The sequence below is a fragment of the Haliotis rufescens genome, unplaced genomic scaffold (genome assembly GCF_023055435.1).
Source record: "Haliotis rufescens isolate VD_foot unplaced genomic scaffold, xgHalRufe1.0.p SCAF_1, whole genome shotgun sequence".
In the NCBI taxonomy this organism is placed as follows: domain Eukaryota; kingdom Metazoa; phylum Mollusca; class Gastropoda; order Lepetellida; family Haliotidae; genus Haliotis; species Haliotis rufescens.
Genome location: NW_025963779.1, coordinates 24600539 through 24621461, shown reverse-complemented (window position 1 = coordinate 24621461; position 20923 = coordinate 24600539). Strand labels below are relative to the sequence as shown.

The 20923-nt window shown below is 44.9% G+C and overlaps 3 protein-coding genes and 1 long non-coding RNA gene across 10 annotated transcripts in view; 3 read left to right on the top strand and 1 right to left on the bottom strand.

Moving 5' to 3' along the window:
- The first annotated feature begins 3077 nt into the window (after positions 1-3077).
- LOC125384484 (kelch-like protein 18) lies at positions 3078-4485 on the top strand. The gene is made up of 2 exons (XM_048403922.1): positions 3078-4325; positions 4468-4485. The coding sequence occupies exons 1-2, from the start codon at positions 3078-3080 to the stop codon at positions 4483-4485; spliced, it is 1266 nt and encodes a 421-aa protein (XP_048259879.1).
- A 184-nt stretch (positions 4486-4669) lies between these two features.
- Positions 4670-7175, top strand: LOC125378293. Its single transcript, XR_007220179.1, has 2 exons — positions 4670-4776; positions 5358-7175. It is a non-coding gene; the product is annotated as an uncharacterized LOC125378293 (long non-coding RNA).
- Positions 7176-8485: 1310 nt separating this feature from the next.
- LOC125378287 (kelch-like protein 41b) lies at positions 8486-11407 on the top strand. Its single transcript, XM_048393752.1, has 2 exons — positions 8486-8540; positions 9324-11407. The coding sequence occupies exons 1-2, from the start codon at positions 8537-8539 to the stop codon at positions 10139-10141; spliced, it is 822 nt and encodes a 273-aa protein (XP_048249709.1). The 5' UTR covers positions 8486-8536; the 3' UTR covers positions 10142-11407.
- An 855-nt stretch (positions 11408-12262) lies between these two features.
- Positions 12263-20923, bottom strand: part of LOC124131666 — a 47801-nt gene continuing 39140 nt past the window's right edge. For 5 of the 7 annotated variants that reach the window (XM_048393723.1, XM_048393719.1, XM_048393714.1 and 2 more), the window contains 4 exons: positions 20350-20567; positions 15385-15568; positions 14754-14971; positions 13936-14455 (listed from right to left, as the gene is read on the bottom strand). In XM_048393723.1, the coding sequence (XP_048249680.1) occupies positions 14365-14455; positions 14754-14971; positions 15385-15568; positions 20350-20567 (711 nt within the window). In that variant the 3' untranslated portion in view covers positions 13936-14364. Of the gene's footprint in view, positions 13906-13935; positions 14456-14753; positions 14972-15384; positions 15569-16838; positions 18075-20349; positions 20568-20923 lie in introns of those variants that run through there. The other 2 variants (XR_007220177.1, XM_048393729.1) reach the window with 2 other exon arrangements.

Here is a 20923-nt window from a genome sequence, read left to right as displayed (position 1 = left end):
ATGGGCTTGTGGGGCATGGAGCAGGGGCTAGCGGGGCATGGAACATGGGCTTGTGGGGCATGGAGCAGGGGCTAGCGAGGCATGGAACATGGGCTAGCGGGGCATGGAGCAGGGGCTTACCGGGCATGGAGCAGGGGCTTGCTGGGCATGGAGCAGGGGCTAGCGGGGCATCGAACATGGGCTAGCGGGGCATGGAGCAGGGGCTAACGGGGTATGGAGCATGGCCTTGTGGGGCATGGAGCATGACCTAGCGGGGCATTGAACATGGGCAAGCGGGGCATGGAGCAGGGACTAGCGGGGCATGGAACAAAGGGCTAGCGGGGCATGGCGCAGGGGCTAGCGCGGCATGGAGCATGGGCTTGTGGGGCATGGAGCAGGGGCTAGCGGGGCATGGAGCAGGGGCTTACCGGGCATGGAGCAGGGGCTTGCTGGGCATGGAGCAGGGGCTAGCGGGGCATGGAACATGGGCTTGTGGGGCATGGAGCAGGGGCTAGCGGGGCATGGAACATGGGCTTGTGGGGCATGGAGCAGGGGCTAGCGAGGCATGGAACATGGGCTAGCGGGGCATGGAGCAGGGGCTTACCGGGCATGGAGCAGGGGCTTGCTGGGCATGGAGCAGGGGCTAGCGGGGCATCGAACATGGGCTAGCGGGGCATGGAGCAGGGGCTAACGGGGTATGGAGCATGGCCTTGTGGGGCATGGAGCATGACCTAGCGGGGCATTGAACATGGGCAAGCGGGGCATGGAGCAGGGGCTAGCGGGGCATGGAACAAAGGGCTAGCGGGGCATGGCGCAGGTGCTAGCGCGGCATGGAGCATGGGCTTGTGGGGCATGGAGCAGGGGCTAGCGGGGCATGGAGCAGGGGCTTACCGGGCATGGAGCAGGGGCTTGCTGGGCATGGAGCAGGGGCTAGCGGGGCATGGAACATGGGCTTATGGGGCATGGAGCAGGGGCTAGCGGGGCATGGAACATGGGCTTTTGGGGCATGGAGCAGGGGCTAGCGGGGTATTGAGCAGGGGCTTGCGGGGCATGGAGCATCGGCTTGAGGGGCATGGAGCATGAGCTAGCGGGGTATGGAGCATGACCTAGCGGGGTATGGAACATTGGCTAGCGGGGTATTGAGCAGGGGCTTGCGGGGCATGGAGCATCGGCTTGAGGGGCATGGAGCATGAGCTAGCGGGGTATGGAGCATGACCTAGCGGGGTATGGAACATTGGCTAGCGGGGCATGGAGCAGGGGCTTGCGGGGCATGGAGCATTGGCTAGCGGGGCATGGTCCTGGTACTGATGTAACGTACAGTGTTGGCATAAATAATAATCTTAAGAGTTATACAAAAATATCTATAGATTTGTGTCACTTCTACATATGCCTTTGCAACTGAGTGCTCGTTAACAGAACCACGACTCGTCCGTTTTACAGCTGTTCTTACTGCATTTCTGATGCTGCTACTAATTGACTGAATATCAGTGCTGAACTGGATGAGTCGTTACCGGCTCCCTGTCCATCGAGTATCGGCAGTTAAACAGTCCATTTACTGTACAAGAAAGAACATGGTTTTATCCCAAGATTTTCCTTAAAACAACATCTTAATCATGCTACCATCACACCAAAGTAGTTCTATCCCGTTCTACCCCGTTCTGGACAAAATCCTAGAACGGGCTGTGATCACGGTAGATAGCGTAGTTTCGCTAAAATACGATGCTAGTTCGTTCATAAGCAGTCCTCAATACGTCTATCTCGTTCTTATCTCGTTCTTAGCCAGTCTGCAGTCCGTTTGTATCCAGTTCAGATCGTGTAAAAGTGCCCGTTCACCTCATCCCGACGTTTCCAAGCAGTTCGAGCACGTCCGTAGCCGTTCTCAACCCGTTCTTAACCAGTTCAATCTCGTTCTACCTCGTTCACAATACGTCCAAGCCAGTTCTAACTAATTCTTAACCAGACCAACTCGTTCGCAGTACGTCCCAAGTGCGTGTGTATTCGCGTCCTGGCCCGTCCTGGCCCGATACCGAGCGCGTTGTAGTCAGTCTTCATTCAAGTTCAGGGCTCCGAGCTGTACACATCATGCCTCCAAAGAGAAGTCGACCCGGTCGGTGTGCACACGTACTGAAATTTATGTCCGACCGCACCGCGTCGTAACACGTCCCTAGTAGGTTCGAAGTACGGCAACTCCGTTCGAAGTACGGCAATTACGTTCGTAATACGTCTTTCTCGTTTTGAGTACGTTTTCAATCCGAATAATTGCAGAACGGGATGGACGGGATAAAATTTTGAGCAGACTTAAACTTCTGGAGCACCCTCCCCGTCCGAGCCCGTTCATGAAGTTCGTAAAAAGACTGTCAATAGTTGCTACTACGTCCACCACGTCCATACACAGTTGGAGCCCGTTCGACAACATGTTCACTAGTTTGGTGTGATGGGGGTTTAAAGCATAATGTATATTCCAGAGGGGAAGGCTTTAATGTCGCCTGAATATTAGAAATATTTTAACCAACCAACCATAAAATGGAGGTCGGATTCTATTCAGGGAGTCATCATTATTTAAATACGGGTAAATATTCTTTAAAGCTTATTTTTTTAGAAACAGCCTTAAGGAGGCTGTGCATGATATTGATATCCCATATTAGAAATATTCGACTCGTGGTCGTTGTTTATTGAACAATAAATCACAACAGGGACAATAAACCACTAGGGTCTGCACCCTCTTGGTTTATTCTCCCTGCAGTGGTTTATTGTACGATATACTCCCACTCGTCGTTTATTGTTTAAATAAGGAAAAGTACTGCCAACCCGAGCAGTTGACAGATTAATAATTCATTAGTTAATTAAACTTACCCCCACAATATTTTAATAAACACTTGGATCAGGTGATTTATTCTTTGAGTTAGTTTCACTTTAAGAAGTATAATGTTGGGGAATAGCACATAATCACTTTATTCAGAACATAATTACAACATATGTCTAAGGAATTGTAAGTAAGAACTGCAAGTACATTTGACCCCGCGACGCGCATATCATGCAGATCCATTACATAATCATAGTTTTAAGTAAATGTTTTTCTTTCAAGACAAACCATCACCATGGCCTATAAACAAGCGTTCACGAAAAGGGTATATGACAAGTTACGTGAACAACTTTGGAAGGCGTTAAGACAGAATAAAGACTGTGACGTCACAATCAAGGTAGACGCCGATGTGTTCCATTGCCACAAGGTCATCCTGGCAATGACGTCACCTTATTTTGATGCCAAGTTTGCCTCGGGTTTCAAGGGCACCGACGAGAAGGTCATGGAAGTACAGGGCATGAGCCCGGACACCTTCAGGAATGTGTTGGAGCACATATACCGTAATAACGCAGCCTTGAAAGCATCCAATGTGCTTGATGTGTTGCAAGCAAGTTCCATGTTTCAAATAGAATCCCTAAATAAGCGCTGTGAAAAGTTTCTTATAGATATGTATAGGATGAGTCAATCGTGGGTGAAACAGTGGCGCGCTGCACGGAAGTATAACCTGGATATATTGCTCGAAATGACAAATAGTTTCATGTTTACAAACTTCAAGACAATATCAGAAACGGCTCTGTTTACAAGTCTGACCGCGGTCGAGCTGTGTGAGATTGTTGCCAGTGATGAGCTGAGAGTGACTCATGAGGCAGATGTTTTGAAGGCTGTTCTCCTGTGGACAAAATCTCAAGAACGTTTCTCAGATACAGATCTAACCCAATTGCTCTCTCACGTATCAATTAACCAGATTTCTGATGCTACATTCAAATCCACAATATTCCCTTTACTCCAAACTCTCGGAGAGAAGGCACGCGATATTGTGGAAGATGTAAAGAAAGAACAGCATGTGTTGAGAAAACTGGTTGTGAGACACAACGACAAGCCTCGGAATATCCTATTTGGATATTTGGAAATCCATGGCAAAAAAGCACTAAAGATATACTCTTTGGAGGATCACAAGACGTACGATGTCCCAGCACTTCCAGGTATACACAATGTCGCTGGAATACCAAGAGCCTTCGCGTTCAAAGGTGATCTGATGTTCACCAGCCTTAGCAGTGTCTATAGGCTCAATGAACAGACATGGTTGTGGGATAATATGAGCCTACCGCCAATCCACGTCATCCAGATACTGAGTGTGCAGCATAAGCTGTATGTGTTTGGTGTAGGTGATGGTGTGCAGCTACTAAGGTATAAAGGAGATGAGGAGGTTGCGTGGGAACTGGTTGGTGCCATTGAAGGAGAAATGGCAAACTGTTCGGCAGCTGCTGTGGGGGACACGATCTATTTAGTTGGAGAAGATCTCACCGCTCACTCCCCATCACAGGTTAGGGAAAAGGTTTTCATCCTTAATGCATTTGGAGCTGATGCAGTTTCATGTCTGGGAAGATTTCAGCCTCCACTATCCCAGGGAAAGTTTTCTGTATCCATAGCTTCCAAGGACGACAAGATGTATTATTTGACGACAGAATCAGAATTCGGAGTGATGAATGATGCCAATTCCCCAAAGGGTATTACACGATTTCATCAGCTTGACGGTGCCAGTGGCTGCTCTCTTAGTGGGAAGGGAAACGAGTTAATGATTCTGAAGACAGTTGAATCTAAAACCCACATTTACACCGTGGATTTGGAGGAGATGGCTCTCCATCTATTTGAAGACGTTCCTGCAATATATGATGGTCGTCTTGGTGTCATCAAAACCTCAATCATCGACAAATCCTCTGAAGTTGAGAAAAGGGTACAAAGGGCAAAAGAGACATCTAGACACCCCTATTCAGGTAGGGTCAAACATTCTTTATTTCACTCAGATCACTGTCCTATGTCATGTGTATAACATTAAGGTAACCTAAATTCCTTCAATATGTACAGCTGTTCTAGATATAGAACGATGGTACGACTGCCATATTAGAAATGGGGGGCATGGGTTTGCCCAGTCGTCTAAGGCGCCGCGATTCGCTGTGCAGAGTTGCGTCCTTTGGGCACGCCAGAAACCTATGATTGTGGGTTCGAATCCCGGTTCGCCCCTATTATGTTTCTAGGTTTGTCAGCACCATACCAGTGCTCGTGGGTTTCACCGAAGTGGTAAACGCCTAAGACTTCCATCACTTCGGGCTTTCCTCCCACATTAAGCTGACACTCCGCGATATAACTGGAATACTGTTAAAAGCAGCGTTAAACCCAACTCACTCACTCACTATTCGAAATGTCATCAGGTCATCAAAGATTTCCTACTTTTGTGCCTTATGAATTGTACTTTAATAACGGCACAGTGGGTGTGGTTTTTTTAATTTTGAGCCCTGTGTCCGATACCCGGTTATTATAACAGCAAGTTTGACTACACATTGTTCTTTATTTTCAGATTTGGAACTGGACAAACGATCACACTCTGATCTCACTGTGATCGTTGGCGATGCATCATTCCCGTGTCACAAGATCATTGTCAAGTTTATGTCACCATATATGGAGAAGCATTTGTCAGCTGGGGATGGTGAAATGACGTTGGAGAATGTAGATGACAATGCCTTCAGAGATATCCTCAACTTTATGTACACTAGTGTTCTACCGCCGCTGTGTGAAGACAACATCGCTGCCGCCCTACAAGCAGCAACCGTGCTGCAAATGGACAATCTTCAGACAGATATTGAAAAGAAAATCAAGGTCATCAACAGGGACAAGTCGCCGAATATCAAAACTTTCAAGGACTATCTGTAGTTAGGTGTGCCACGAGAGGCCGTGCTTATGAACCTCCCCAGAACAACTAGTTATGAAGCCTATTTACACTTAAGGTTACTCTCAGAGTGACCAAATGCTGTATCCCCCTGGTCTAACGTTTGAAAGTAGTTCTGAACAAAAGAACTCATATAATAAAGAGATATAATTCAAATCTGTTTCTTGTAGGGGAGGACCATTTGATATTTAGCTGGGGTCGGGTTTTTTTTGGTAGAATCATGTTTTTTTCGTCATTGAGATATTTCTTTTCTTCTTAAAATTGAGCTGAGATTTGTTTTTTACAACACATTTCAAATTCAACCTGGGGAAAGAATATTAAACTTTTTCTCACTCTTCACTAAAACATAATAACTGTATAGATGAAGGTGATTTTAAAACAGAACAATGGAATAGCAGTATAATAAAGCATTTTCATGTAATAAAAGACCATTTTTACAACAACTTGACAGAAAATTGGTCAACTTAACATGTATGTACTCACAACAACTGGAGGAATGTACTTTTCAATCGTGGATGATTGAAATAAATAGCATTTCGATGTAAACTGACAAACGAAAGATACGATACCAGAATCAATTAGCCTGCAACAATACCCAGATCAGTGGAACTTGAGTTTGAAGTGAAACATTTGATGACTTGCAGAATGCCAACCTACAAAGTTATGGGTAAAAAAGAAATGATGTACTGTTCGTTTACATCCAAACCGTTGGACAGAGACAAATAACATGCTAAGATCAATTGTACAATTAAAAGAGCAAGCCATTGGTATGATACATCAAAAAGCAAAGCATGACAACGTTTCAAGGGCGTCCATGTTGTGCCCTCGGTTGGTACTTCACGGTCCAGGGTGAACGACGGAAGACAAAACTCAGGGGTGAAGTTTAAGGAGACAGTAGCCATGTTTATTGTTGATTGGGAATAACGTCCGAAAAGGTACATATTGATAGTAATCACATGACTGAACACACACCGGGACCAAGTGGCCGGTGTTCCCGGTTCACAGACCCGCTATGCCCCTTACACAGGTAGGAAGTCAGACAGCGATTCTTCATGGTCGATGGAGTCATTGCTGAGGCGGTGGCCTTGCCTGACACCACGACTAACTGTACAATCCGTCCGCTTCTGTCGGTCTCAAAAATGCACATTTCAGGAAACCATTTCGGAGGCACTAAAAGAAAAGGATTGGCGTTACATTCTAATATGTGTAGATGACATCATAACATTTTGTGTAAAGAAAACATTTCACCCTGGATATCCAGCCTAGGCTTATTTTGGAAGCTTGACCACTGTTGCTGCCAGGTGAATATTATTATCACTGACTTTTACTGTAACCATTGCTCTGATATTTTAAACTGCCATTATATTATGTACTGCCATTGTAAATTATGAATAGTAATTGTTTTGATTTGTAAACCTAGTTAATATTATAATACAATTGTTAATTGTATACCATTTGTTGGGTGTTTGTTGGCTTCACAATATGGATACTGAGGTATATCATACTACTACATTTACATGGCATGTGTAATGACATAATAAGAGGGGGTGAATAAAAAACAATATCCCTATCAAAAGTTGAGTAGTATATAAGAAGTTTCACTAGTTCCAAGAAAGAAACGTCATACATTTCACCTTGCCTCAGAGATTCACCTCATTTACATGGCCTGTAGTGTTGGGTATGTGCATATGTTGACACACCTCACACACCCAAACACGTGACTGGTGACATTGTGTAATTCTTGATATATGGATTTAGTAAAAGGACTTTCGTGTCACTGAACTTTTGGGACCATCACTTGATTGTCTGGTATGTTTGTAGGACGCCGTCGCATGGCAGGAGTACTCCTGTGCGGCGTTAAGCAAGACAATTACAATATAATGCATATTGTACACTGGGCGGGTGCAACCGGTAGGCGGGGACATGATTACCCTTTTTCGCGAAAACCTGGTGTCATCACTGTTTTCAGTGATCCATTCATGTAACTTTCACCGCTTTTTTTCTTTTTCGCCCAATGGAATCGGCTTCAGCGGATAATCGAGACTGGTTATACATTGTCGTTGACATTATATATTCATCATATTACGGATGGTCATGCCATGCAATATATAATAGAGACAGACCCGTGAAGATTCGAGGTAGAAAATGTCTTCAGCAACCCATGCTTGCCGTAAAAGGCGACTATGCTTGTCGTAAGAGGCGACAAACGGAACGGGTGGTCAGGTTCGCTGACTTGGTTGATGCATTTCTTCATATCCCGATTGAGTTGATCGACGCTCTTGATGTCAATCACTTGATTGTATGGTCCAGGCTCGATTATTTACAGACCGCCTCCATATAGATGGAACATTGCCGGGTGCTGCGTTAAACAACAAACAAACAAACAAACAACCATGAGACAGGTGTGAGCAGAGGTTTTTTCCATGAATAATTATGTTGACTTGATTGTTTTGCGTCTCTCAATGCCTTCTGATAGAGACACCTTATAAACTTCACCTTTACGTGTACCTCAGAGTTCGCTGTGGATAAGATGACACGATCCCTAAACCCAATGACAACCACGTACAGCTGGCCCGTAACGCAACGTCACATTAGATCGAAGTATGTTGGGCAAGTCATGGCAGGAAATGTAGGTCAGTTTCATCTGAGCCTGGTGACACTGTGTCTGATGATATAAGGTGACACAGATAGGGAATAGAGGTTTAACCTCGTTATATACAGTATTTCTCTGAGCAGGATATCAACTCGGTGAGGACGGTCCGAAGAGGTGCAGGTGTAGAAGTTGAGATATATGACAGCTTGACCTCAGCATGGGTAGGTAACTTTCCTGTAGGACATACGCTTCACTGTAAGTGTTGTACAGGTAATACGGATTGATAGACTAGAGTTGGGAGGAGCATAACTGCTCTCACATCAGTGTTACACGCATTTGTTCCACGACGAAGTGTGCTTCAATGTTTTCTGTAATATAGACTTAACATAGCTGTAGAGCTGACACCCACTTGAGGTACACTGGTCTTATGCTAATATAGTAACATTATAGGTTATGAGGGTGAGCATGAATTTGCCAGAGGACAAAACTAAACCAAATATGTTTGTATTTGTTTCACACCTATTCATCTCTTCAATGTCATTCAATCAAAATAAACACAATATGCACGCAAGTTCCATGTTCCTTTTAGAACAACCATCACAACTCCACCTAGTCACTGACATGAATAGTCAGTCAAGGTTTACTAATATACAGGTCCTGGATATTTCATGTACTCCCACGCTGACCCACGAACAATTTTTTCAGCCTTTATTTAGTTTTATTCAGGTAATTTCGTGAAACATTATTTTCGCATTTTATTACACCTTTTCACCCCATTACATAAATTATCACTTTTGATATGCTGGAGATATATTTGATTTGCTGGAGAGGGCCTGGGATATTTTGATACGCTGGAGAGGACCTGGGATATACTGATTTTCTGGTGAGGACCACGGATATATTTGAAAAAAATGGTTCCAGAATATCTTTGCATGAGGATAAAATGAGTATATTTGTTCGATAAAACAAATATGTTGTAAAAACAATTATTTTATTTCTTTCAGAAATGGAAATTTCACACAAATCCCTATTCATGGCGGGTTTAAAGAAGTCCCTGGATGGAGGGTCATACTCGGATCTGACAGTGGTCGTTGGTGATGTATCATTCCCGTGTCACAAGGTCATTGTCAAGTCCATGTCACCTTATATGGTACAGCGATTGTCAGCTGGGGATGGTGAAATGACGTTGGAGGATGTTGATGTCGATGCCTTCAGGAATATCCTCAATTTCATGTACACAGGTGTTCTACCGCCGCTACATGAAGACAACATCGTCTTCCTCATAAACACAGCAACAGTACTTCAAATGGATGACTTCAAGCTGGCTATTGAAGAGGAGTTCAGGCATTGTGATCTCATAGGGGCGCATAATTATTTGACTTTGCATGATCTAGCTATCAAAAATAAAGTCTCGACCATCAAGATGGATGTATATCACTTTATCCTTCGTCATTTTGAGTATATATGGAAGAAAGGGGAACTGAATGGCATGAGTTTCCGTCAGCTGTATGATGTCGTCCTTCACAAAGGACTTATAGTATCAAGTGAGTTTGTGCTGCTGATAGCCATCGTTGACTGGGTTCTAGCTCAGAGTCAACTGTCATGGGATGAGACCAAACTGCTGATCTATGTAGCGAGGATGCCATTGATTACAGAGCAGAACATACAGAAACTGAGGTGCACGGACCAGGTGGCAGCCAATCAGCGTCTCAGTTCTCTACTGCTGGAGATATGGGAGCGGGACCATACGGAGATTCCTTACAAGAGGGACAGAGACCCGCCCCCCGAAGCTCCAATCAAAACTTATATGGACTATCTGTAGTGACTGAGTGAGGCTTCACCGATCTAAGCAGTATAACCGCGGATATAGGCAACCAGTAATGAGGCACAATTGTAGCTAGTGAAAGGGGATATTGTGTTTAGCAGTGATTGGACGTAACAACGGTCGGTGAAACACAACTCTAACTCTGCATATTTGAAGAACTGTCTTTGTTTGTATCCTATATTCTGTGCCTTAAACCATTGTTCAGAAGTGCATTGTGTAGCAAAATATCCTATAGTTACGTAAAATTATCAACTTTTATACGGTTAAGCCTATTTGTGCTTCACCCATGCAAAGAATCAAACCCGTGTCTTCGTAGTGATCGGATGCTTAAATCTTTTGGCTTACCACCGCACTATTCACTGGCTTCGACCGGTTGCAGGGGACCAATTCTAACCTGGAGTGATTCGCTCGTCACGCCGAAGACCCGGGTTCGACTCCCGACATGGGTACAATGTGTGAAGCCCATTTCTGGTGTCCCCCGCCGTGATGTTGCTTGAATATTGCTAAAAGCGGTGTAAATCCATACTAAGTCACTCACTTACTCACTCACTCACTCATCAATAATGGTATATTATCGCAAGCTACAAGGGTGTGCATTTTCTGTAACATTGTTTTCAATATATTCAATAGATACAATAAATTATTACATTTAGAAATTATATCTGTACTTTCACTGGTTGATAAATGGTCACATTACATGTACTTTCCTAAAAACTTAGCATTGCCCTGAGATCCTACTTGCCGTGCAGCGATCAGAAGTGGTACTGTCCTGCGCGGTTTGGCCAATGGAATCAGCGAGAATGTAACAGTGTAAGAATCTACATCGAAACGTCGCTAAATGCAATAAACCAGAAGTTGTAATCCGTAAAGGTTTAGGTTTTCTTATTTCCTCACTAACTTCCAGAATGCCAATCAAACAGTTCGTAACGCAAAGCTTGTTGTGAAGCGGTATCTCCTGCCACTGCCTCTGTCATCTGGAGTCACGATATGGCTGAAATATTGCCGATGTGATTTAAAATTTTAACTCACTCACTCACTCTGTCATCTGGAGTGATTGAATTATGGTTGAATTTTGATGGTTATAAATAAATCAAATTAAAATATTTTTCCTCTTAACATTACGTAATAAAACAACTATTGACCACAATTCGGGCAATATCATGTTTTATGGACCCAAAAAACCGATACTGAAAGGTCAATGATTGATAAGCATCAGATGATTAACATGTTACAGGTATGTTTGTTTTATTTTGTTTGTTGTTTAACGCCGCACTCAGCAATTATTCAGCTATATGTCGGCGGTATGTATATAATGGAGTCTGAACCAGACAATCCAGTGATTTACATCATGAGCATCGATCCATGCAATTGGGATACGATGACATGCATCAACCAAGTCAGAAAGTCTGACCACCCGATTCCGTTAGTCGCCTCTTACGACAAGCATAGTCTCCTTTTACGGCAAGACTGGGTCGCTGAAGACCTATTCTACCCCGGATCTTCACGGGTCGTTAGGTTTTTTAATTATGTCGATAATGAAAACACAAAAACACTGAATTGACATATACTAATCAAAGAAAGTAAAAGAATATCCAATTTTTTCATATAACTATAGTTAATCTATGACAGATTAATTATGGTAATATAAAATAATCGGGTTTTCCTAAAATTCTTTTGAGTAGTATACTTCAAGAAGGTCTTTGAAAGGCATTTTGAAGTGATTCACATATTAGGCATTCACTCACCTGATAAAGGAGTAAGCATATACTCCGAAACGTTGTGTTCCACATAATAAAGAAGTTGACATCCATATATTCTCTTCCTTATACTTCAAGAAGTGTCAGTGGTTTAGATTTGGATAGTTACACCACGGTGTGGGATTCATTTGGGAATAAGCCCAAAGTAGCGCTTATCGTAGACGTTTACGGCTTTGGTGGAATGATCACAATATGATGTTCACAAACCAAAGATACTATCCAGGGCGGATGTGGGATTCGAACCGACGATCAGAACACATCCTTGCAATTAAAGGACGCGACTCTACACGTTGAATTATGCCTGTTCCAATGACCACCGTGCCCCCTCGAAGAGGAGATCAGAGAAGACAGGGACTGACAATGAGAATTAGTGAGCGTTTATCTGCGAAGTTTCACATAAGCAAACAACAAACAACATCATACCAATGTTCTAATCAGGAATTGCCATGCCGATAGGGTAAAGTGAATTACGTAGAATATATAAGTAGTTAGCTAATATAATGTATGCCAACGTATATTGGATGTAGGGTCATGCACATTAGTGCATATGGGATGACGTGCATTGCTGTATGTAACGTGACCTACATTGCTGTATGTAGGGTGACCTACATTGCTGTATGTAGGGCGACGTACATTGCTGTATGTAGGGTGACGTACATTGCTGTATGTAGGGTGACGTACATTGCTGTATGTAGGGTGACGTACATTGAAGTATGTAGAGTGACGTACATCGCTGTATGTAGGGTGACGTACATTGAAGTATGTAGAGTGACGTACATTGATGCATGTAGGGTGACGTACAGTGAAGCATGTAGGGTGACGTACATTGAAGCATGTAGGGCGACATACATTGCTGTATGTAGGGCGACATACATTGCTGTATGTAGGGTGACGTACATTGAAGTATGTAGAGTGACGTACATTGCTGTATGTAGGGTGACCTACATTGCTGTATGTAGGGCGACGTACATTGCTGTATGTAGGGTGACCTACATTGCTGTATGTAGGGTGACCTACATTGCTGTATGTAGGGCGACATACATTGCTGTATGTAGGGTGACCTACATTGCTGTATGTAGGATGACGTACATTGAAGTATGTAGGGTGACGTACATTGAAGCATGTAGGGTGACGTACATTGAAGCATGTAGGGTGACGTACATTGATGCATGTAGGGTGACGTACATTGATGCATGTAGAGTGACGTACATTGAAGTATTTAGGGTGACGTACATTGAAGTGTGTAGGGTGACGTAATTGATGCATGTAGGGTGACGCTAAGGTACCAGCAACAACGGACAATCGTGAATTTGTTAAATAAGAAAACGTATCGTTTCAATAACATCAATAAACTACTTTATGTTTTATGACTGACAACGTAATATTCAAAATCCTTAAATACATCACTGACAACCATGAATACACAACCTAGAAAAAATCTGTGTAAACATGCAAAGGACATTGTAAACGAATGTGCACAGGATATACAAATATACACATAATATATTGCCTAACGACATCTGATTATAATAGCTCTTCCGTCCCTTCACTCTGCACTGCTTCCGTCAACCCCCATATAACGCAGGCATAGGGTCCTCCAAAATAGTCGAAGATTGTTGTTTCTATATGTTCCATCGTCTTTTCAGGCGATCAAACGACGTGCCTTCCCATGTGTTTGTGACGGGTTCCCCCATTCGGGCACGATACGCTCACATTGGATAGACTCGTCTTTCACCTAACACCTGGTATCATCACTATTTTAGAGTGATTCATAAAAACTTGGTTATGATATCGTAGGAATCGCACAATGGATTCTGCTTACAGCAGAGATTTCATATGTTGTTGAGAGGGTTTGGTCACTTTTATATATAGGAACAATAACTATTCCTTGGGAATAGAAATGGGTTCGATTTTAGATCGATTTATAGATCGATTTTATAGTAATAGGATATATAACACCTTCCTATCACACATGGAACACAAATACAGACATTCTCAAACAATATTTGCAGTTAAAAGGACGAACATAAGAAAGTTTCTTGAGGCCTGTACATTATGGAATCAGGACGAGAAAAATCATTGATTGATATAATGTACAAAGTCCGACACCGTGGGGTAAGCTTAAACGGAATCAATTAAGTTATCGAGCGTGACCAACGATCCATTGGTCGCCTCGTACGAATGGGGGTCCATCGTAGCCCCCATGTACCAAATAAATGTCATCATATAGAATCGTACGTACATCGGGTATGTGAATTATTTATAAAATGTCACTCATTCTTCTTCACCTAGTTCAAGTATCTCTGGTCGAAATCATTCAGTATAGTCTTAACAGGGTTTTTTCATGTAACCTGGCTCATGTGTGGATTACAAGGAACATACAGCACTTCCGTATACGTGGTGTGGCTATGATGTCTATGCTTCTCTCGACACCTGAAGGTCATTCAGAGACGACGGAGTCCGCTAAAACGTCGTCTCTATGTTTTCCGTCACGCCCTTGCTGGCAAGCTCGTCCTTCACCCGCTCCAGATAGCCTGGGTCGGGGTAGCCGAATCTACGGACAGAATGTCAGTGTTACTAAACATGTCACTGACGTTACGCATAAACAACTCGCCAAGACTAAATCAGAGCAATGTAATGCCAGTTTTAATTAGTAAGATTCATGTAGGATGTGTTACTGTTTAGGCTTATCCTATCTCTCGCGAGTATCTCGTAATATGTATTTGAGAATATGACAGCTTGCTGAATACTTGTATTGGTGCTACTGATCTGAACAGAAGTATTTCAATTGCTTCGAAACAAATAGTTCCAATAAAATAATTTCGATGCATAAAGAAACACCATCTGTTTACCTCGTAGGTCCACCTTCCATGTTCGTCTTATGGTGGATGTCGTTCCACGTTACGACATTCTCTTGACCGGTAGTTGTAGAACGACCGATGGTAAAGGTTAACTTCCTGTCAAACGCCTTCCTCAGGAGGCGGAGAACATCTCTACCTTCACGGCAGTCTGGCAGGAAAGCTCGTCTCGTTGTTCCCTTGTAGGGCTGTCCTGGGTTCGGGTGGTCTTCCTGCGAGACCATGTGGTATAGTTTAAGTTTTAATAACATCACACCCAAACATCAGGCTGCACATATATACATGTATATGTAACGTCTACGCCAGATAATTACATGTCTCTGTTATCTGCCGAAACAGACACAACTGGGCGGAAAAGACAAAAGAAAAAATATACGAATGGATCACTGAAATTCAGTGATGACACGAGGTGTTTGCGAAAAGGGTTAGAAATGAAGAAATATATAAAAATATCCAATTTCTTCCTGCCTTTTGTAATTTGTTATTTGGCTGTAAACAATGCATCACTAATAAAATATTTCACATTACTTCAACGTGTACCAACTTAAACTTGACGTTTGAGTCTGACACGTATATATAAATGTGTATAGAAGCCATGCATTTTAGTAACTGCAATGACACTTACCCTCTGTAGGCCACTAGGCAGATGGTATGTGATACTGATGGTGCCACAGGTCTCATACCCAGGCAGGTGCTCCCCGCTGAAGGTGACATCCATGGACCCCTTCGGCTGGTTCCCCGTCAGGACGCCATACACTATGTTGCAACTGGGACACACGGGTTTGAACTTCTCGAAGCTGTCGCCAAGACTAAATCAGAGCAATGTAATGCCAGTTTTAATTAGTAAGATTCATGTAGGATTTGTTACTGTTTATGCTTATCCTTTCTCGAGAGTATTTACATTTAGTACTAACTACTAAATGACTTTATCCCGCGTATCCAAACCATTGGCTAATTACGTCCGTAACCCAATCACCGCTCGTAACTCAATCACCCCCGGGTCACCACTCTGCACCGTGCCCGGGGAATAATCCCGCGCAAGCATCATCCCGCCTTTTGTTACAGTCCGACATTCGCAGACAGTCCTTCCTTAAGTACACACGCGTGTGACTGTATCTAATCGCTTTCGCTTTGTACGTTTCCTTTGTAACCAGTCGCGACCGTTTCGCCGATTACACTTTGAATACCATCTATTCGAGCACTCGCCGTATCGCATTTATTCCGTTCTACTCCCGAACTTCATCCTCGGGACATTTTTACGCTTGTGGAATACCAACTCACCACCTCGACCTTTCGTGATGCCTCCCAAGAGAAGAGCAGCCGTCAACCACAAGCTGGTGAGGGGAGCAAAGCAGGCCAGGACAACCAGAAGACAAACCCCGGGAGTACACATTATGCAGGAGGCAACAGCTGATGGCGAGTCTGCCAATAACGGAAATATCGAAGGTGGCAACAGAATTAATGTGCAATCGGCGCAGCTTGTAAATGCCGCGCAGGCTGCCAACTCGGCTACCCAGGTAAACGAGCAACTGGAAAAAATACTCCAGTTGCTGGAACATTCAGCGCCCGGCCAAGTTAGCGCAAACCAACAGGTAAAGCTTGGTTTTAGTTCTCCCGCTATTTCGCCCAACATAGGGAGAATCCCCGATGCTCACAACGAGGCCGACGGTGACGCGGCTTGGCCAGCCAATCACAACGCAGGATACGGGGATTCCCTATCCTTCCGTGCGGATGGAATAGACGCACACATCAAACAACAGGTGAGGGAAAAAATCTGGCGAGGCGAGTTTGTCGACCTCGGCACAATCCTACCAAACACCGAGGGAAGTCACGAGGACGTTACGATTACCATGGCGTACGACTCCTCAGGTAAGATAATTTTTAAACCAATAAAGCAGCAACCAAATCGCCTGTCCCTGGCAAGCTGGACTTCAGCTTTCCACATTTTCATGTATATCTATGTTAGTAGGCACTCCGAGGTCCGCACAACCCAGGGGTTGCTGTCCTACATGGAAACCATAAGAACGGCGGCACTTCGATTCGGGGGGGATGCCTGGTCAACCTACGACCAACAATTCCGACACAGAATGTCAAGGGACCCCTCACGTCACTGCGACAACATCGACGGGGAGTTGTGGCTGAAGTACATGGTCACACAGCCGGTACGACAACCAGAATCAGGCGGACGGGGCGCAATGACACGCGTACAGGGGGACATCGCCAGTCAGGTATGCTGGGATTTCAATAAACTTGGCTGTAGCAGGGTCAACTGTAAGTACACTCACAAATGCGGTAAGTGTGGCAAACATTCCCACAGCTCTAGGACCTGCTTTCGAGGGAATGGGGTCCAACCGACCCCATACAAGCCCAATCAGCCTTTCTCTAACAGAAAACCAGCCGTCAAGGCAGGTACATTCAATGGCCCCTTCCCCCGTGGATCTCAATGAAATGGCACCCTGGTTACGCCAATATGCTAGGGTCAATTACAGAGATGCAAATTATTTATGGGTAGGTTTTAGCTTTGGCTTTAAGCTCCAGTTTCAGGGAAGCCGAAGGGGTCGCCTGGCACGGAACTTGCGATCAGCCACGCACCAAGACACAGCAGGCTATGTGAAACAAAAACTACAAAAGAAAGTCGACCTTGGCAGGATGGCGGGCCCCTTCAAGGACACCCCCCTAGACAACCTCCAAGTAGGCCAGGCTATGGTCAGCATCTGGGTAAGCATGCGGAGGAATTCCGTCTAATTCACCATCTATCCTATCCCAGGGGTAAATCTATAAATGACTTCATAGACACAGAGGCCTCCTCCGTTGTGTATGCCAGATTTGATGAAGCTACGCATATGGTTCAACAACTGGGAAAGGGAGCACTACTAGCAAAATTCGACATTCCGTTGGCCTTTAGAATTATACCAGTCCACCCATCCAATTTCGAGCTACTAGGCATCAGATTCTAAGGTGAGTTCTATTTCGATAAATGCTTACCATTTGGCTGCTCCATATCTTGCGCCATATTTGAAACGTTTAGTACCTTCTTGCAATGGTGCTTGCAATCACATCTTCCAACGTGTCAGATCATGCATTACCTGGATGACTTCCTAACGAGGGGCACAGCAGGCACCAGCCACTGCTCAGACAACCGCAACGGAATGCGTGAATACACTAGAACAGCTTGGGGTCCCTATTGTGCACGACAAGACGGTGGGCCCCACGACCAAACTGACATTCCTAGGGCTTGAAATCGACACCATTGCAATGCAGATCAGAATCCCAGAGTCCAAGATCAAGGAGGCGACAAGGGAAATCCAAGACATCCTGTCAACAGGTAACATCAAGGTCACAAAAAGGGCGCTTCAGTCCCTCATAGGCAAGCTTAACTTTATGTGCAGGGCTATACCAATGGCAAGGGTATTCAGCCGAAGGCTAATCGATCTGCTTAGCAAAGGTAAGCAACCATTTCACCACATTAAGATTACAAGCTGGATCAAGGAAGACCTACAAATGTGGTTAACATTTCTTACGAGTTATAACGGCATTTCAGTGTTTCAGGACCAACTATGGGTAGACAGCTGTTTTCAGACGCAGCGGGTGGTGCCGGCTTTGGGGCCTACATGCAGTGCAAATGGTTTAACGGCGCATGGCCAACCTAGTGGGTGACGGATGGAACTACACGGGACTTCACGCTCCTGGAGCTGTTCCCCATCACACTGGCCATCCATCTCTGGGGCAAGCAACTCACAAACAAAAAGGTCCTCTTTTACTGCGACAACCAAGCCGTCGTAGCAATAATCATCAAGCAGTCGACCAAGGCTCCCAGAGTGATGAGTCTACTCCGTCGCCTAATCCTGCAGTGCCTCCAACATAATATTATGTTTAAGGCAAAGTATGTATGTTCCACTGCTAACACTATTGCCGATGCTCTCTCGAGGTTTCAGCTCAAACACTTCCGGGAGGCAGCACCAGCACCCCACACCTATCCAGTGCAACATATGGCTGATCTGAGGCAGGAAGCCAGCAGCCTCCTACAACAATCTCTGTCTACAAATACATGGGCCACTTAACAAACAGGCATCAATGCCTTACACCAGTTCCAGTCCACACACCAGCTACAAGAGTTTGGATGGTGGGATCCAGCTACATGGCCAGGGCATGGCAGTACTTGCTCCTGAAGGGCACCAGTCCGAACCAACCGAGGATGCTACGGCTGGCACGAGGGGGCATGAGGTGGAAGGAGCTGGACACCATTCTAGATGCACAGGTCAAGGCTACACGGTGCAGCCCCAGAGCCCTCATCATTCACCTGGGCTCCAACGACCTGTGCTCGGTCAAGGGCAGCCAACTCTACCTTGACATGGTGGCATCAATCCTTCGGATACAACTCCAGCTTCCTGACACCAAGATCATCGTGTCCTCAATACTGCCCAGGGGCTACTGGCACGATGCCAGGGATCCACTAAAGATCGAGGGGATGCGGAAGAATATCAACCGCCAACTGGTCAACCAAGTCAAAGAGCTCGGCGATACAATAGTGCCACATCCCCAGATCCTGGCATCAGACAAGACATGGTACGCCTGGGAGGGCGTCCACCTCAGTGACAAAGGACTGTGTGTGTTTACGGACAATTTATTGCATGCCCTGGCGCTTGTTTGGCGCCAGTAAGGATGTTATCTCCACAGGTTAGTGTTTCTTTTCAGTACATAGGCAAGCGGGACAACAATGCTATCTCCGCGTATCGCGTGGCCATGGGTGTGGGGTAGCACTCTGGTGCTTTGTGGCGGGGTTCTTGTGGGCTACACTGCTAGTAACAAATTAACTTGCTTCCAAATTAATACTCGTGCTTAAGGCTATCTGCTTTTCAGCGGGAACCTTTCCAGGGTTACCTGCTTCTCAGTGGGAACCTTGTCTTTCCCGACTTTTCAGCAGGGGAATCGTAAAATAACATACGTTGGGGCAAACAAATGCCACGTATATGGGCCGGCGGCGGAAGTCGTCTTGTCAAGCGGTAGCTGACAGTTGGGTCCGCGGCGGTAGTCGCACAGTGGTTTTGCTAATGGGGCCAGGCAGTGGGATCTGCTTTTGCCAGCTACCTGGGGCCGGGCAGCGGTAGTCTGACTTAGGCCAGCAGCGTGGAGTTGCTTTTGGCAGCGTGGAGTTGCTTTTGGCAGCGTAGTAGTTGTTAAGCAATGGTAGCATTTAAATATGCTACTGTGGGGGCCGGACAGCGGTAGCAGTCTCAGGCCAGCAGTGCTAGCTGCGAATCGCCATTGGCCACGCTAGTGGCCATGGCAACGGTAGCATTTTGGTATACACAATTAGCAGCTTAGCAGCCCACTAGTACCTGCACATCCTCGGCCATTTAACCCAATCTCATCTTCTGTTTTTATTATAGGCACGGGCATCCACGGCTCGGTGGCCCGTGCCTCTCCTTGGCATATCGCGGGATAACTAGTAATATGTACTTGAGAATATGACAGCTTGCTGAATACTTGTATTGGTGCTACTGATCTGAACAGAAGTATTTCAACTGCTTCGAAACAAATAGTTCAAATAACATTATAATTTCGACGCATAGAAACACCATCTGTTTACCTCGTGGGTCCACCTTCTATGTTCGTCTTATGGTGGATGTCGTTCCACGTTACGACATTCTCTTGACCGGTAGTTGTAGAACGACCGATGGTAAAGGTTAACTTCCTGTCAAACACTTTCCTCAGGAGACGGAGAACATCTCTTCCTTCTCGGCAGTCTGGCAGGAAAGTTCGTCTCGTTGTTCCCTTGTAGGGCTGTCCTGGGTTCGGGTGGTCTTCCTGCAATACCATGTGGTATAGTTTAAGTTTTAAAAACATCACACCCAAACATCAGGCTGCACATAAATGTATATATAACGTCTACGTCAGAAAATTACAAGTCTCTATTATCTGCCGAAACAAATACCACTGGGCGGAAAAGACAAATGAAAAAATATACGAATGGATCACTGAAATTCAGTGATGACATGAGGTGTTTGCGAAAAGGGTAGGAAATGAAGAAAACTCCAACATGTCGTTTCAGACATATATAAAATATCCAATTTCTTCATGCTTTTTGTATTGTTCTTTTGTTGTAAACACTACATCACTATTAAAATATTTCACATTACTTCAACGTGTACGTTTGAGTCTGA